This window comes from Pelodiscus sinensis, chromosome 9 (genome assembly GCF_052426305.1).
Source record: "Pelodiscus sinensis isolate ZL-2025 chromosome 9, ASM5242630v1, whole genome shotgun sequence".
NCBI classification, from domain to species: Eukaryota; Metazoa; Chordata; order Testudines; family Trionychidae; genus Pelodiscus; species Pelodiscus sinensis.
This window is the reverse complement of record NC_143060.1, coordinates 39,467,914-39,487,337: the sequence shown is the minus strand read 5'-3', so window position 1 is coordinate 39,487,337 and position 19,424 is coordinate 39,467,914. Positions and strand designations below refer to the sequence as shown.

General features: G+C 40.6%; 1 protein-coding gene across 5 annotated transcripts in view; it reads left to right on the top strand.

Moving 5' to 3' along the window:
* The window catches only part of DPYD (dihydropyrimidine dehydrogenase), a 675,852-nt gene that overhangs the window by 407,056 nt on the left and 249,372 nt on the right, over positions 1-19,424 (top strand). For all 5 annotated transcript variants that reach the window (XM_075936591.2, XM_075936588.2, XM_075936587.2 and 2 more), the window contains 2 exons: positions 5,884-6,068; positions 17,781-17,996. In XM_075936591.2, coding sequence (XP_075792706.1) covers positions 5,884-6,068; positions 17,781-17,996 — 401 coding nt within the window. The remainder of the gene's footprint in view (positions 1-5,883; positions 6,069-17,780; positions 17,997-19,424) is intronic.

Sequence of the window (19,424 nt, the reverse complement as noted above, 5' to 3'; positions counted from 1 at the left end):
CAGATCAGTAAGGGGTTCTGTCACCCCTTTCCTGCAACCATGGGATGTCTTTATGTCATGCTGCTATGGCTCAGATCCCTGACACCCAAATAGTATCAAGTTTCAGCACCACTCTATTTTAGTCTATTTTAATGTTTTATAAAATAAACTGGTACCATTTTCATTTAGTTTTGAGGGTGTTATAGTTTTAAATACCAAATCCAAGCTGCTGCCTATGATTTTGGATCTGACCCAGTAGCAAAAAGCATTTTGGAGTTGGGTTATAGATGTGTAAAGCATGGAAAGAAATATGTGACTATGTTTCTTTCCCAGTATAGTATTTTGCCTCTGAATGTACTCAGCTCTCTCACACAGAGATACTCTCCACCTGTTTTCCCCTCCAGCTGAAATCCCACCTGCTCCCAATTATCTCTACATCCCCAGAGTGTATTTGATTCTGGAAAGGGAGGGCATGGTATGAGGCCTGAAAAGGAAGTTAAGAGGAGATATGCAAGAAAGGTTGTAGGCCTGTTTGATGTGTGCTTGAACATATATTTAGGCAATACCAAGAGCTCGCTCTCCTATACAGTATTAGTGCAGGTGATTGACTCCCATATGTGTATGTTTTAGCCATGTTAGAAGATAGCTAACTGCTTCCACTGCCTGGACCTATGCATATTTTAGCAATGCGGGTAATTAACAGAATACTGTATGTGGTCCAACCGCTCCTCTCCACAAGGTAGACTCACAGTGTTCACCCTGCGAAGCTGCGTGTTTTTTATTTTGTCCCATTATAATTCTAGGATGAAGATAAGAATTATTTAAGTGAGGAAGGGAATTACATTAACTTTCCAACATTGCAAATGACTAGAGAAAAATGTAGAATCTAACATCTTGCTAAATCTCTAAATCCATACCTAATCCTTCAGGTAGTTGGATTTTGACTGTGGAAAGATAAAATCTAACTGTGGTTTTGTCAACCCAAAATACACCCACTTAGGCCCATCTCAAGTAAAAACACAACACATATTTGACATTTTTCTATAAATACTGAGAAATACCCTTGTCATATGCTAGCAGGTTTCTCTTTTACATATATGACAGCACAGCTACATCAGTTTAATTGACCTTGGCAATCTGCATCTGCTAGTGATGTGTCCTTTAGGAATACTGTAATGTTAAACTGCATTTTATTGCAGAAACTTGGGTGTCACAATATAGTTAAAGCTATATAAAATAACTCATTTTGATTCATGGCATCAACATTTCCTGCAAATATTTATTTGAAAATATTTCTTCATTATAAATCTACATTGAAATTTCTTTGTATTTATAAAAAAGCTAATTCAAAAGTTCAAGTGGGAAAATAATACATAGTTTAAACTATTTTTGCTGTGAGAATAATCTTAGATTTTGTTATTTGTATTCATGTCCCTTTTGTACTGTTCCATGCAGTACAAAAAGTAGTTTGGTATTCTGTGAATTTTAGTTCCTGTACGATGTATGTACAATCTATCTGCTGTTTACGTGTATTTATGTTTATATTATATTTTAACAAGTAAGAGCACTGAAAATATCTTTTCTGCAATAATGTTCCATAAGAGAAGATTTGTTTTGATAGTATACATGTTTTTCTTTTAAAAAAAGAAAAAGAAAAAGTGTGAGTGAGTGCATGTACATTTATAGTGTTGGAATAATCCAGTGGTTAGAGTTCTAACCGTGATCTTGGGAGATCAGGCTTCAGTTTGCTCCTCCACCACAGACTTCCAGTGAAACCTAGGCTGAAGGTGCATCTACACAGCACCCTAAACTTGAAATAAGATACGCAATTTGCACTACGCAAATTGTACATCTTATTTCAAAATAGCTTATTTTGAAATTTGGTGCATCTACACAGCACCAAATTTTGAAATAACATGCTACAGTAAAATTCCAATGGTCCAGCATCCAATGGTCCAGCACTCCTGATGGTCCGACACCATCTGGAACCCAAAAGTGCTCCAGGCAGCCAGACAATTGGAGCTGCTCTGTCCCCGTCTTCCCCGAATCAGCCACTGGTCAGTTTCAGCAGCTCTGCCCCAGACTTCCCCAAGTCAGCCGCTGCTGAAACTGACCAGTGGCTGACTCCGGGAAGCCTGGGGCAGAGAAGCTGGAGTGCTGCCGGGTTGGTCCTGCAGCACCAAGGGGCACATCCCCCCCCACTCCACTCCAGACCCCTAATAGCCCCTCCCCACTTCCGATAGTCCGGCATATTTGATAATCTAGCACCCCCTGGGTCCTAAAGATGCCGGATTATCAGAAGTTTACTGTATTTTGAATAGTAATAGAGATGTAGCCATGTTAGTCTGATCTTGCTGAAACACAAGAGAGGACTATGCAGCATTTTAAAGACTAACAAGATGGCTTATTAGGTGATGAGCTTTCATGGGCCAGACTGAGGAAGTGGGTCTGGCCCACGAAAGCTCATCACCTAATAAACCATCTTGTTAATCTTTAAAGTGCTGTATAGTCCTCTCTTTTGTTTCATGCTATTTCGAGACATCCCTTAATCCTCGTGAAACAAGGGTTACCAGTATGCCGAAATAGAATGCCCGTTATTTCAAAAAATATTTTGAAATAATGGGCTGCTTGTGTAGATGAGGGGGCTAGCTATTTTGGGATACCAGAGGTTTCCCAAAATAGCTGTGCAGTGTAGATGTATGAATCGCTTTGTTCCTCATTCCCCTTTTGTAAATGAGTATAATTGTATCTGAAAGAGATGTTGTGAGAATAAATACATTAAAGATTGTGAAATAAAGATTTTGTGGTTTCAGGTGACACTTTGGGAATGGGAGCCATACAGAAATCTAAGATAAAAAAGATTAAACAGAGCAGCATGCTAAAAAATTAAAATTAGAGTACTGTGGGAAACTGCCGTTTTGAAAATTAGTTTCCTTGGAATGGAAATGAAAACAGAGTGTTCCCACATGACAAAATTCCTGAAAAAAATTGCCTGTAGTTAATGCAACATTTCATTTTGACTTGTTGTTTTTTTATTTTTATATTTATATCCATAAAAATAAAAAAATCCAAAAACTCATTCTGAAATGAAAAAAATAAAATGTTTTATTCTGAAAATGTTGAGAGAGTGAGTTTCTTAACCTTAATGAATTGTTCTTTTTATTAAAAAAAAACAGAAGCAAAATTTTGTCAATTATCATATTCCCCAGGGAAGTTTAAATGAAACAGCTTTTTCAGATGGAAAATGTTTGGTCTCAAAATTTTCTACAATAATTAGCTAATAATTACCTTTCAAAAGTGACAGAGGGTCATTTTTGTTGTGAGGTGAAAGTCTCTTGATCATTGTTGTGTATAAATATTGAAGAGCTGAAGAAACTGTTACAAGGACAGATGTGGAATATCATTCTTTTTCAGTTCTAAACTTCAAAAATGCCACCTACTTGCATCAACTGGAGAGTCTTAACGGTGAAAGTGATCAGCCTCAGCAGCAAGGAAGGGAGACATGTAGGGATGCTGAGGGATACAAGGAAGCTTCTTCCTATCACTCGGGGTCTTTGGCATCCATTGTACAGTAGGAGAGAGGGCTGCTAATTGGCCAGCATTCTTTAGCTTCCAGAATTTAACCTGAGGTGAGCGCCCTGTGGATCCTCTTTCAGTTATTCGCTCTGAACTAAGACTGGCAATACATCCTGACTGGTGCCGTGATCACCCGTTTGAGAATCATGAAGGATTTTTTTCTTCTATAGGCCAATTTGCAGATGATCAGTATCGTATTCACATTCCTCGCCGTTCTCAGGGGTTCCCCGCTTGCAAAGCAGTCCTGGCTTGGAGTGCCCTGAGTGCCCACACTCGGCACATCACAGCACTCGGCCATCAGCCCGGCTGTACTTGCCGCAGGCTGCCATTCGGAGGGGCGGTCAATCAAGGGGCTTCAGGAGAGCTTCCACCCTGAGGAGCCCGCAGAGCCAGCCCAGTCCTCACCATCGGGGGCTCGTACCCCATTCCTCCCTCACTTCCTTCTACTTACCCCTCCGTAGCCCCCCTTCCTGATGTACAAAATAAAGGAGACGTGTGTTCAAAAATAGAAACTCTCTTTATTGAACAAAACTCGGGGAGACTGGGAAAAGGAGGTGGGAGAGGGGAAGAGAGAGGGTGTGAGAGGGGAGGGCAACTAAAATGATCAGGGGTTTGGAACAGGTCCCATATGAAGAGAGGCTAAAGAGACTGGGACTTTTCAGCTTAGAAAAGAGGAGACTGAGGGGGGATATGATAGAGGTCTATAAAAGCATGAGTGGTGTGGAGAGGGTGCATAAAGAAAAGTTCTTCATTAGTTCCCATAATAGAAGGACTATAGGTCACCAAATGAAATGAATGGGTAGCAGGCTTCAAACTAACAACAGAAAGTTCTTCTTCACAAAGCAAATAGTCAACCTGAGGAACTCCTTGCTGCAGGAGGCTGTGAAGGCTAGAACTATAACAGAGTTTAAAGAGAAGTTAGATAAAGTGATGGAGGTTGGGTGCATGGAGTGGTATTAGCCAGGGGGTAGAAATGGTGTCCCTGGCCTCTGTTTGTGGAAGGCTGGAGATGGATGGCACGAGACAAATGGCTTAGTCATTGTCTTCAGTCCATCCCTTCCAGGGTACCTAGTGTTGGCCGCTGTTGACAGACAGGCGACTGGGCTAGATGGACCTTTGGTCTGACCCAGTACGGCCATTGTAAGCTCAGGGCTCAGGGTCGGGGGTCTCAGTGGACCACCTTGATTTTCATGCAAACCTGCTCCTGGGTGGCCAGGTTGGCAGCTATCCTGCCCTAGATGGCCACTTTCCTGTGCCTAGTGCGGAGGTCGTGGATGAGGTCCACGATGTCCACACTAGACCAGGCGGGCGCTCGCCTCTTGCGGACCTGGGCAGATCCCGGGAGCCGCCAGCCTGGTCCTGGGAAGAGGCGGAGGGCTGGGTGGCAGCGGGTGGCTGGCTCGAGCCGTGCCAGGTGCAGGGTCTGCTGGCTGGGTGCTGGCAGGCTTGCACTTGGCACGGGCACCGTAGCCAGACCGTGCCCCTTTAAGGGCTCCGGGGCCGAGAGGGGGGCAGAAGAGTTTTCCTGGTTGTGCCCAGAGTGGCCACCAGGGAAAGCTGGGGAGGGCTAGCCTCCCACTAGTTCGAATTAAGTGGCTACACAGACCTTAATTCGAACTAGTTAATTCGAACTAGGCATTAGTCCTCGTAGAATGAGGTTTACCTAGTTCGAATTAAGCACTCCGCTAGTTCGAATTAAGTTCGAACTAGCGGTTTGCATGTGTAGCGCCTATCAAAGTTAATTCGAACTAACGGTTGTTAGTTCGAATTAACTTTGTAGTGTAGACATACCCTTGGTTAGGTCCAATAAGGGTTAGGTCCAATAAGCACATGTCACCTTTGATGTTCAATATAAAACCTTTGCAGGACTTTTAACTCATACTTAGGAAATGACCAATAGTGTTATCAGAATTAGTTTGTACTTTCCAGTTTGGGCACAATCAACACCTCCTTTTTCTTCTCCTCAGGGTACTTGTGTCCAATTTCTTCTTGCACATGCTAAATTTAGCAGACACATAAGAAATGGTTTCTTTTATGGCACTTGTTTCATATTAATTCTATATGCTACACATTAACCTTTACCATGTGAATCCTCATAATAAATAGTTCTGGGTTAACTCTACTGGAAGTCAAAGGAGAAATACAGAGATACAGACTTTAATGCTAGGTGTCATTTGTAGCATAAAGTTCCAGAATTAAAAAAAGTTGTATTTCTCATTTTTATCATTGTCTCTATGCAACAGATTGTAAAACAAAATGCTTAATAAGTCAATTAAACTATATACAGATCATCTACTTAGTATCTTTTTATCTTTCATTTAAATACAGTAAAGGAAGCCATGAATCCTATCAAGTTTAATAGATGGGGTCTTCCTGAAGTGGACCCAGAGACCATGCAAACCAGTGAACCGTGGGTTTTTTTAGGTGGTGACATTGGAGGTCTAGCTAATACTACAGTGGAATCTGTGAATGATGGAAAACAAGCTTCCTGGTATATGCACAAATACGTACAGGTGGGTCTTTAAAAGTAGTTTTCATTTTTTTGCTGCAACTTAACTTATCTTGCTGTAATAATATCTGTTTTTAAACACACATGTATTGGCTTGCTTTTTTCTGCTTATTGAAATAATTGCCATGGATTTCTAGAATGAAATATGTAGTTTTGAGTAATGGGCACCTTGATACTCTGGGGACTGATGCTTTAAATTTTTTTTTTTTTAGATCAGTGGTCATCAGACATTTTTGATTGCTCCCCTCTTTTTTGGTAATTGTTTATGCCTTCCCCTCTCACCACTCAAATACATATACTGATAAAAAAGTCAACATTCAGAATTCATTAAATATTAAAAATAGTAAGGCAGTGTTTCAAACAGAGCCAGTGATCCAACGTAATAAGAGCAAATGCAAATCTGATCATGGTTGATACTAACAATTAAATGTGCACTCCACATGGTAGCAAAATGGATTAACATACACATGGCAATGACTTTGTATAATGCTATGCAAGCTTAACAGAAATCTGTCAAATTGCACAGCGCCGTCTGAAGTTAGGAGGAATTTGTTTTGTTAGTAATTTATTACTTTGAGTGCAGTAAGATCCCCCCCCCCTCACCCCCCCAAGATTTTCAGCTTTCCTCATCAAACACACAGAATACCTTCCACTTCTGCCATGGTCTCACCTTCCAGTTTCAGAACCACTGAATTAAATAAGTGCATAATAACATTACACAACTGTAAGGGTATACTAACAAAAATGGCATTGGTATATTGAAACTCGAATTTTAGAAAAATGTGTAAATCTTGACCACTTTCTTCTTGTCTCCAGTTCAGAGTTTCAGCAAGGCTTCTGGTCTGCTATGGCTTCTTGCACATCATTCAATATATGCAGAAATGGGGAGGGGGAAGACCATCCATATTACAAAGAACCTCATGAATAGCACTGAAAATATAAATTAAATATTGTTACTGTTGTTACCTGAGGAAGACACTATTATTTACAAAGTGGGGTCTACCAAGGCTTGACAAAACTTGCATACACACACACCAACAAGAGATTGCTGTCCAGCTCAGACGAATCTGATAATGAGGCCACAAATAAAAAAGCTAATTCATGGAGAAAAACCATGCAAAGAAGGTCGATTTAATGGGTTTAAACTTAAGCAACCAGTTGACTAAGCATTTCCCCTTTGTGTACTGTAGAGATGATGGAGACTGAAAGCTATGGTCTGTTCTTCTCTCCCCCTGCTTTAATGTAATAACAGGCTAGTAGCAAGCTATAGGCTTAACTCAGGTGCAGAGGGACCATAATAGACCAGAGACCTTGGCCTTTTTATGGAAAGGCATTTGAAAAAAAAATGTCTGTAATATGAGGAATTCTTTGGAATAAAGAGAGAAGACAGTGCTTTCCAACAAAAATGGATTTGAACAAATTAGGGAGTAGCAGTGCAATTCCTTTGTCTTTTTGCCCCTCCCCCATCACACTGTGTTTGTGCAGCTTTATATTGTGGCTTCATGAAAATACTGTGTGGCTGAAAACTTGTTCTCGCTATTAGTACACATTTTTCTCTCGCTTACTCTGAAGCAGGTTTTGTAATCTGTATTTTTAGACACCATCCCAACACTTAGGCTACGTCTACACTGGCCCCTCTTCCGTAAGGGGCATGTAAATTTCAAGAGTCGTCGTAGGGAAATCCGCGGGGGATTTAAATATCCCCCGCGGCATTTAAATAAAAATGTCCGCCGCTTTTTTCCGGCTTTTAAAAAAGCCGGAAAAGAGCGTCTAGACTGGCCCCGATCCTCCGGAAAAAGTGCCCTTTTCCGGAGGCTCTTATTCTTACTTTGAAGTAAGAATAAGAGCCTCCGGAAAAGGGCACTTTTTCCGGAGGATCGGGGCCAGTCTAGACGCTCTTTTCCGGCTTTTTTAAAAGCCGGAAAAAAGCGGCGGACATTTTTATTTAAATGCCGCGGGGGATATTTAAATCCCCCGCGGATTTCCCTACGACGACTCTTGAAATTTACATGCCCCTTACGGAAGAGGGGCCAGTGTAGACGTAGCCTCTGTGTTAAACATTCTTTCTAAGCTTTGATGTGTGAGTACATTTGTTTTGGAAATTCTCATGGAGGCATCTCTGCCCTCTCTCCTTATTCCCTCTCAAACTTCTCATGAAAACATATGTCCCTCAGAAAATCTCTTATACTGCTGCATTCCCATGGAAGAACATTTTTTCTTACACTAAAATTTTCAGTGTATTGGCATATAACAAGCATTTTAAAGGGAGTCTGAAAAGTTGGGACCTGAGAATTTAGAATTTTAAATCAAACAGATTTGATATTAGAGTGCTTCAGTTACCCTTTGCAGGTTTTGAGGCAGCTTATTCGACCTTACAGTCTCACCAGGAAGCTAATGGGAAAGCCTTGCAGCAATCTTCACAGGAAAGTTTCCAAATGTCAAGTGTCATCTTTCCAGCTGCTAGATGAATGGGTAGCCAAGAGGCATTTATTTGGATGTACAATCCCTGTAAAATCTGGCTGCCATGGTGGGGAAGACTATAATTTGGCGCTTACCTTACCAGTATTTGTACCAGCTGTAATCTTAATAACAGAATGAGGGACTTCATTTTTAGGGCAATTGTGATTTAGAGTGAGATGACAGTATTCTAATATTTATACGACTACCACATGTCACTGAGTACATTTGTGCACACATACATACATATATAAGTGTTTCTTAGTGTTGAATAAACTGTTGAATCCTCACCAGCTTCAATGAAAATACCCTCATGAAATATATTGACTTTCTCTCACCTACAGGATTGTAAGGCTGACAATTTCTTCAGTCTTAGTGTTTGATTTAATAAAAAGGCTCATTTTAGGTTTCAGCCGTTCTGTGTACATTGTGTCTATTTATATTTATAAAAATAATTGCCCATTTCCAAGCCATTGACTATACTACCACCAGTAAATAAATAAATAAATATAGCATGCAGTCAGCGTTTGGCGGCATCAAAAGACCATTCCAAAATAATCCAAACAATTCTAGACCACAATGAAAAGTGAAATTAAAAACAGCATCCCAGTTAATTGCTTGTCGTTTCCTTTAAACAGCATACTTCTCATCTCTCAGCCTAGTTGGGGCAAAAGGCTGAGCAAACAGATGGGCCTTACATGTGCCCTGAAGCTCAAATCATTCAAACTCTGGCATGCATTCAAGAGAAGTGTGATTTCCAGAGTCAAGAGCTCTCCAAAGGGAACGCCTTATGTTCAAAACTAGGAATTATTTACAGAAGCATCTTGGCTGATCTCACACTGGACATTCTATCACTAACAAACCAAACATTCCTTGCTTCTCAGCATTCTTCCACCAGCTTGCCGAGCACAGGCTTGGCTGAACTCTGTATCTTTATAGCCTCTGTAAACAAGAGCAGCCAAAACCCAGCTAACGATGAAAATACTTTTTTTTCCTTCCTGGTCTGACTGTTCAATTAGAACTTTACTGTACATTCTAAGCCATTGGTCCCCAACACGGTGCCCGCGGGTGCCATGGCGCCTGCCAGGGCATTTGTGTGGGCCTGCCGACAACCCGGGCTGGCCCCGCCCCCCGGCGCACGGCGCACTGGAGGCGCCAGCCCCAGATGTGTGACACGCACCGGCGCCTGGTGCGCGGTGCGCGGGCGGCTCCAGCCCTGGGGCACATGCGGGCGCGCGGCACTGGTGCCGGCCCCAGGTGCGCGGCTCGGGCGGCGGCACCGGCCCCGGGCCCACGGCACAAGGCACTCAGGCGGCCCCGGCCCTGGGGCACATGCTGGCGCCGGGTGCAAGAGCATCCCCGCTCCTGGAGTGCCCCAGGATACGTGGTCCCGCCTCCGGGTGTCCAGCGCATGAGTGGCCCCATCCTCCTGGGCGCCCGGTGTGTGAGTGGCCCCGCCCCCGGGCACCCGGCGCGTGAGTGGCCCCGCCCCCAGGCGCCCGGGAGCCTGTAAAGGTTGGGGATCACTGTTCTAAGCAGTAGTGGTGTAATTCAAACATAATAGAAGATAAAGATCCAAGCCGAAGCAACCCAATTCACTGCGCTGCTCGGACTTTATTCTCAGATCTAATTTTTGTTGGCTATGCCATGAACATGTAATGGTTTCCGTGTTTAATTTTGCTAATTTATTTAGGACTTAATTATACTTAAAATGCTGCAGTGGATTAGTAAGGATGTTACCTACGTGGATAGGAGAGCTTCTCCTATCAGCATAGGTAGCTCTGCCAGTGGAAGAAGCCTTGACATCAACACAGTGCTGTGTACCCCAGGAGTTAGGTTGGCATAACTTTCACTCAGGGGAGTGAAGTTTTCACAACCTGCAGTGATGTAGTTATACTGCCATAAGGTCGTAGTGTAGACCAGGACTTAGTTTGGATAAGGTATTTGTTCACCACTTTGCCTAACTTTAAGAGCAACAGCATTAACTGTTATTTCCTACAACCACTATTCCAATCCTTGAGGCAGAAGACGTGATATCTCTGCAAGGCATGTAGAGCAAGAGTGCAGAATTGATCAGCATTTTAATTTCCCATTCTTGCCCTTGGTGCCCTGTGAAGTTCTTAATTCTTATGGTGTTCTCCACTCCCCCTTTGCTTGACCAATTGCACCATCCTTGAGGCAGAATTTGTCATCTGCTCACACTCCCATTTCTCTGTCTCTTTCATGCAGCTCCTTGCACTTGGAATGCCCTTCCTGCATCTATTTCAAGTCACTGTTCTCTGCTTATTAAAATCCCGCTTAAAGATTCACTCCCTTTGCATTGATCACAATGAGTCTATAATTACTAATAAGTATTTTAAAATTTGTGTTTTCCTTCCTCTGAAACACTCCTTGTGTCCTTGTGTCCTCTGCCTATTAGAGCAGACTTTGAGCTACTTTGTGCACTTAATAAATCATAATGGGCCAAATCCTCACCTGATGTAAATTGCAGTTCCTTGAGGATCTGGCCCAATACCAGTGTAAGGATACTGGTACTGTCCTATTTAAAGCAGCTCTCCCTCCACTTTCCATGCAATATATAAATCAAGAATGTGAATTTTACATCAGATGAGCCTGGACTTTATTTCTTTTATGAAGACTGGCCATTTCCTCAGACTTGTGTTTGAAGCTGTTGGCCATGCTGGCTGCCATAATGAGAGAACAATTAACTGCTCCCTTTGTTTAATGTTAGCTGAAACATTGAAAAATGTTGCCCTGGTGACTAACATGTCACCACCCAAAGACTAAATCGAATACAAAGAAAGTAGCTGGGGAGCTTTTTGATGCATTTCTACATGTGTATGTGAGTCAGAAAAAAACAGCAAGCAGGTAGAAAAAAGCAAAAAGGCAGCAAGACTGCTAGAAAAGATATGGGAGTGTGGCCCTGAGAGAGAGTTTTCCAGTGGCGCTGGCTGTCTTGGACTGTGAGTGAAAATCCTGTCATTGATTCCTTCTGTGTGTAGGAAAATAAGATTTTGAACATACTTTGTAAATAACTAAGATTACTCTGAAGTGATACCTGATTCCATCATCAATTTTGCCTCTTAAAGGAAATAACCTCCAAAACCTCAAACATTGGGTAACTGGTTGAGTCAGAAGGAGTAACAGTGTGGTGTTAATTCATATCTGTGAGGTATAGGACTTCTCCTATTGTGCTTTGACAAATATGTAATTTTAGAATGAATAAGTGCATATTTACAAAGCCTATTAAAGTTCCTTAAAGGATACAAAAGCAGGTGATAACACATTGCAATTCAATACAATTTTAATTTGAATAGTGCCTTTCATACAAAATGCTTTGGTGACTGACTGTAAATAATAGAAATACACAGTTAAATAATGAATAATAGAAAATAGAGTGAGTACAGGAAAAAAATATATATATATATGTTTTCAGATGAGATTTTAAATGAGTCAATGAGTTTGAAAGATGCAGGAAAACCATTCCAGGCTGCAGAGGTGAAGGCTCTCAATAAATGGATGATATTGATGATACTTAGCATTTTTTTAATGTTCTCTGCATTGAAGACATTGTGTAAACATAGAAAATATGCAATAATGCTGAGAGACAATTGGTCAAGCAGTTATCCACCACCAGGGAAAAAGAGACAGAAAAGTGAAATTACTTGCTTTAGGTCCCATAGCAAATTAGTGGCCATTTTAAAACTGAGGATCTTTCTGTCTTCCAGCTCTGTGCTCTCAAAAGAGAGCACACTGACTTGTCTGAAGAAGTACCTAGATAAGAAGAAAGAAAACAACTGCATGCAAAATGTTTGAGGATTTTGCCATGCTTTTTAAAAACCATGGAGACATGGTAATCAGGAATCTTAATTCCCACAATTGTAGACTCATCTGGCTACCAACAAATTAGAGAAGAATCTGGCAGGGATGTTTTTCTTTCTCTAAAATCAGGGAAAGAATTATAACTAAAATAAAAATAATTATTATAAATAAACTCTTGCTTACAGGTTTTCTTTCCTTGTCTGTGCAGTGTCATTATAAAGCTTAATTTTTCCTATCAGCAACCACATTTTAACTTGATGAAAGAGTTTTGCTTTGTGAGAAAATAACACATCTTGTCTTAGTAATTTAATGAGCATTGTGCTGAACAGATCGGTTGGGAAAAGCAAAACAAACAAACAAAGAGAAAAAAGAAGTGGGACAAGAGGCCTTTTTTAAACAACTAACAAAATAATCCAAAGCGCAAGATTTGGTGGTGATGGGAGACTTCAACTATCCAGACATGTGTTGGGAAACTAACACAGCGGGACACAGACTATCCAATAAGTTTTTTGATTGCTTCGGAGACAACTTCTTATTTCAGAAGGTTGAAAAAGCTACTGGGGGGAACCTGTTCTAGATTTGATCTTAACAAATAGGGAGGAGATGGTTGAGAATTTGAAAATGAAAGTCAGGTTGTGTGAAAGTGATCATGAAATCATAGAGTTCATGAGTCTAAGGAATGGTAGAAGGGAGAAGAGCAAAATAGAGACAAAGGATTTCAGGAAGGCAGATTTTGGTAAGCTCAGAGAGCTGGTAGGTAAGGTCTCCTGGGAAGCAAGACTAAGGGGAAAAACAACTGAAGAGAGTTGGCAGTTTTTCAAATGCACATTATTAAGGGCCCGAAAGCAAGCTATTCCTCTGTAAAGATAGAAAGTATGGCAAAGACTGCCTTTAGCTTAACCAGGAGATATTGCATGATCTCAAAATCAAAAAAGAATAATATAAAAAATGGAAACTAGGTCAAATTACAAAGGATGAATATAAGCAAACAATACAGGTATACAGGGGCAAGATTAGAATGACAAAGGCACAAAATGAGCTCAAACTAGCTACAGGACATAGAGTAACAAGAAGATTTTCTATAAATACTTTAGAAGCAAGAGGAAGACCAAGGACAGGGTAGGCCCATTACTCAGTGAGGAAGGAGAAACAGTAACCAGAAATTTGGAAATGGCAGAGGTGCTTAATGACTTCTTTGTTTTGGTCCTCACCAAAAAGTCTGAAGATGAAGGAATGTCTAACTGGGGCTATGTCTAAACTACATTCCTCTTCTAAAAGAGGAATGTAATTGAGACTGATCGAAAATGCAAATGAAGTGCAGATTTACAAATCTCGTGCTTCATTTGCATAATCATGTGAGAGCACTTTTCCGAAAAAGAGGTTTTCAGAAAAGAAAACGCAGTCTAGACAAGGTTTTTTTTTCAAAAAAAAACAAACCCTTTTTCAACAGAACTCATACTCCTGAAAAACTAAGGTGTATATGTTCTTTCAAAAAAGTTTTTTTTTCAAAAGAACCCATCTAGACTGGTTTCTTTTTCGAAAAACCCTTTTTCAAAAAAGCACTCTCATGCAATTATGCAATTGAAGCACAAGATTTGTAAATCCATGCTTCATATGCATTTTTTATTGGGATCATTTACATTCCTCTTTTGGAAGAGGAATGTAGTTTAGACGTGCCCATAGTGAATACTAGTGGGAATGGGGTAGGTTTAGAAGATAAAATAAAAAAAGAACAAGTTAAAAATTACTTAGAAAAGTTAGATGTCTGCAAGTCACCAGGGCCTGATGAAATGCATTTTAGAATACTCAGAAAGCTGGTAGAGGAGGTATCTGAGCCTATAGCTATCATCTTTCAAAAAGCATGGAAGATGGGAGAGATTCCAAAAGACTGGAAAAGGGCAAATATAGTGCCCATCTCTAAAACGGGAAATAAGAACAACCCAGAAAACTACAGAGCAGTCAGTTTAACTTCTGTGCCCGGAAAGATAATGGAGCAAGGAATTAAGGAATTCATCTGTAAACACCTGTAAGGTAATAGAGTGATAGGTAACAGCCAGCATGGATTTGTAAAGAAAAAATCATGTCAAACCAATTTGATAGCTTTTTTTGATAGGATAATGAGTCTTGTGGATAAAGTAGAAGCAGTGGACATGGTATACCTAGCCTTTAGTAAAGCATTTGTTATGGTCTTGCATGATCTTCTTATCAATAAATTAGGCAAATACAACTTAGATGGGGCTACTATGAGGTGAATGTTGTCTAGACGCTCTTTGTCGACAGTATCTGTCGACAAAACTTCTGTCGACAAAAGCCTGTAGTCTAGACGTACCCACAGAATGGGAAGCAACTGTCTTGGAAGGAGTACTGCAGAAAGGAATCTAGGGTCATAGTGGACCACAAGCTAAATATGAGTCAATAGTGTGATTCTATTGCAAAAAAAGCAAACATGATTCTGGGATTATTCTCCTTGCAGGAGGAATAACGATAGTTTGAATTAGCTTTAATTCGAAGTACCTAGTCCGTGCCGCATGTCGCCATAGGCAGGTAGTTCGAACTACGGGGCATTTAAAAATGGCAGCGCCTGGGAACATGCAAATGAAGCATGGGATATTTAAATCCCGGGCTTCATTTGCAAGTTTGAATGCCTACATTAGCCACCCTAGTTCAAACTAGGTGGAAGTGTAGACATACCCAGAGAGAAAAGAAAAATAGCAGTTGATTACTAAGTTATTCGAATAATAGGTCACAGTTGTGCCCTGATGTCATAGCCCCATGTTTGGGGCAGTAAACATCTGAAGTTCCCCAGCAGGTGCCCTACTAAGTAGTATGCCTCAAGTAGGCATATTGCCTGTCAGGGTGAGTCTCCCCTTCAGTTAAAAACCTGTGCCTAGCCCATGCCAGCTGAATCCATCATGTGGGACTTGGGCTTTGCGGGCTGTTGAACTGCAGTGTAGATGTTTGGATTCAGGTTGGCATCTAGGCTCTTGGACTCCGTGGGGTGGGAGGGCCCAGGGCTTGAGCTGCAGCCTGGGCCTGAACGCCTAAACCTACATTTAAACAGCCTGAGCTCTGCAAGCCCAAGTCAGCTCCAGACAGTTTGTGGGTTTGACTCCACTAACTCAGTTATGCTACACCAGCCAACAGTCTGGCCCCAAATATGGAACGCATCTTATGTCTGGATTTAAAACCTACCTGGGGTGAAAATACAAAGGGGCAGGAAATTAAGTTCATCTTTTTAAATTTAGCAAGATGGGAGTCGATTTTGAGGTTCTGAATCAAGACTTTCTGTAATTAAAGCCAATGCAAAATCCTTAGTAGCTCTCATCCCCTCCCCAGACCTATAGTAACATTAAAAAGGAGTAAATAAGCTCTTAAAAACAAAACAAAGGTCTAGATGATTTTGCACAGTACTTGTAGTATCATCCCCATCCTTGCATAGGTGATATTGTGTGTGTGTGTGTGTGTGTGTGTGTGTGTGTGTGTGTGTGTGTGTGTGTGTGCGCGCACGCACGCCTACTTGTACACACACTTCTCAAGGAGTAGAGAACCCTTCCACTTTTTTCCCTCTGTCTTTACTGACTCAAGTTCAAGGTCCTTAGGGTATGTCTATGCTACAGTTAGACACCACTGGCTGGCCGGTGCCAGCTGATTCTGGATTTCAGAACTCAGACTAAGGAGCTGTTTAATTGAAGTGGAGACATTCAGTCACAGACTGCAGCCTGAGCTCTGGGACCCCCTCACCTCCCAGGATCCTAGAGCCTGGGCTGCAGACAAATGCATGCATTCAAGTGTATATTCCCTCTCTTAAAAAAAAATCCAGTGACTCTTAAAACTGTTAGGAAACAAAGCTATAACATTTATTTTGTGTTTCTTTTGTCTGGCTCCACAATACCAGTCCTGAATTAGGACCTGATTCTGACACCCTTACAATATTCACTTAGGCTATGTCTATACTGCAGGCTTCTTGTGCAAGAACTATATTAAGCAAGAGTTCTTGTGCAAAAAGTCTTCCACAAGAGCGCATCCACACTGCCATGTGCTTTTGCGCAAGAGCGTCCATGGCAGTGTGGACGCTGTCTTGCGCAAGAAAGCTCTGATGGCCATTTTAGCCATAGGGCTTTCTTGAACAAGAAATTCATGTTGCCTGTCTACACTGCCTTCTTTTGGAAGAGCTCATGTGTAAGAGGGCTTATTCCTCATGGGGAGAGGAATAACTCTTCTGGAAGAAGCCCTGTTTTCCGATGCTGTACTGTAAATTTACTTGCTCAAGAACGCGTGTGCAGTGTAGACACTCTGCAAGTTTTTGTCCAAGAGCAGCCATTTTTGCGTAAAAAGCCTGCAGTGTAGACGTAGTCATAGAGTAGTACTTTATTATAATACTCCTATCAGATAAGTCTGATACACATCATTAAAAATAACGTGTAGGAGCCTGCGTGTAAACTGATTCACTGATGGCAGGTTGCTAAGTGACACTGCACGTGCAACACTTCCACTCTTTATGATTACTGGATTGTTCCTTCTTTTAGTGTATCTAAGCAACAGTTGTATCTTATGATACAGTTAGTCCCAATACTGAAGCACTTATTCTGTTAGGCACTTATTCTGTGAATAATTCTGCTGATTCTCTTTCAATGAGTATAGTTTGCTACACTGAGTCTGAGGTACCCTAATGGCCCGTAAAGTTGATGGAGTGTCATTTTGGACATAGTATATTAACTCTTTTACCCCTCTGTGTCTCAAAAGTGTGAGAATATTAAGAATTAAAATGCAAATAATGTGTGGCTGCTAGAAACTAGACTTATATCAGTTTTTAATGGCTATTTTAAAATTGCTGAGAAGCAAAGATTTTTACTTTTGAAAGAAAATGAATGTAGGTGTAAGTCTGAGGCCTCAGTTCTGCACAGACTTGCTCAGATATTTAATTCACAGACTGTGAATTGTTACTCTGACTTCAATTAAACTTTAAGAGGTATAAATCTTTGCAGTATTATAATCTATATTAGAAAACTCACATGATCGCTCCCATTTCTTACCTTCGGTGTTCCTTTTCTCAATACACTAAAATGTCTAGGCTGGCAAGGCTCAGTTAACTATGCCTTTGGAACATTAATTAAGAATCTCTTTGATAAAACTGTATGTGCGCATGTTTAATTGTAACTGTTGTTTTAACAAAGTCATTTTATTTAATTGGTTTTATTTCAGAGTAATACATTGAAATAATATTTCAGCATCGACACAGTGTTTCCTTTTAAGATGAAGTTGTTGGACATATGACTCTTTGCCCATTGCCATCTAAATATTTTAGTCAGTTTTCATCACAGCAAGCCTAAAATATTAGACCATTTTAAGTGTATATTTTAAGTTTCCCTCATGCTAACAAGAAATTATATGAAATTCAGATGACAAAAACATTTGATTTGTATATTTGTTTTTACAGTCTTTATATGGTGCTGCAGTTCCTACTACTCCAAAATTACCTCTCTTCTATACTCCTATTGATTTGGTTGACATCAGTGTAGAAGTGGCTGGACTGAAATTTTCAAATCCCTTTGGTCTTGCCAGTGCAACTCCAACTACTAGTTCTCCAATGATTCGAAGAGCATTTGAAGCAGGATGGGGATTTGCTCTGACCAAAACATTCTCCCTCGATAAGGTAAAGAAAAGTTTAAAGTCAAGATTTAGTCATTTCATGGTGTGTTTTACTCATGATTTAAATGTTTCTAAAACATAAATATTAGAGCTAGTCATCAAAAAAGATTTTAAGATTCTATTAATATTCTACCTATTTTCCAAGGCTACTATTAGGCTACATCTACATTGGCATGATTTTGCACAAGAACTCTTTTGCAGAAGAGTTCTTGTGCAAAAACTCTTCCAGAAGAGAGCGTCTACACTGGCATGTGCTTTTGCGCAAGAGCACCCGTGCCAGTGTAGACGTTCTCTTGCGCAAGAAAGCTCTAATGGCCATTTTAACCATAGGGCTTTCTTGTGCAAGAAATTCATGTTGCCTGTCTACACTGGCCTCTTGCGCAAGAACAGTTGCACAAGAGAGCTTATTCCTGAGTGGGAGCATCATAGTTCTTGCACAAGAAACACTGATTTCATACATTAGAATGTCAGTGTTCTTGTGCAAGAACTCGCGGCCAGTGTAGACAGGCTGCAAGTTTTGGCGCAAAAGTGGCTGCTTTTGCGCAAGATCGCGCCAATGTAGACACAGCCTTACTGTTCATGACAACTTGCTTCTAGTGCTAGCTGCAATAGAAGCTAAACAAAGTACAGCCTCCATTCCAAAGCATTTCCAATCTAAGAGAGACAAAATGAACAGATAGACAAAGTATAGAAGGAAAGAGCACTGATTGCTTAATCATGGGTGATATTGATCTTCTTTTGATAAAACAATGGTAGATGATTTGTTTCTATTTTACTGATAATATATATAGACTATCCAAATGTAACCCCCAACCTTTCCATTATTAGTCAGCTAGTTTCTTTTAAGAATCATAATAGAAATGGGTCTTCAGGTAGGGTTTGAATTGAAAAACTCACAAAGATCTTTCCAAATGTAAAAACTACTAGGATGAAGCCACAGAAATGTTTGTGTGAGCAATGGATTTATGTATCTATGTGGATGTTAGGGTCACTAGGGAAGTTTAGGAATGGTAACAATATAAGACAAAACAGAAAGATAAGGAAGAGCTTTACTGCGGCCTGGAATACAAGAAGCTTGAATATGAAGCAGTAAGAAAGCAGCAGCTATTGTAAGATGGGATCAGAGTGATGGCCAAAGACAACAATTTTACCAGCAGTATTTTTTACAAACTGGCAGTTAGGCCAAGAGAAGGAGGTTGTAGCAATCAAGATAGGAAGCAAGAACTTTAACTCTTTAAAACTCTTTTTTTACCACTATATACTTTACAGTACGGTACCTCCCAGAGGTGTTGAGCCTTAATGTTTGTGATGTACTTTAAGATAAAGGAATGTTAGATTCAAAAAGAAATTCAATTGTTTCTATTTATGTAAATAACAAAATATTAATACTATTAAACTACTAAAATATTTCAAATGGGAAGACAAGTTCAGG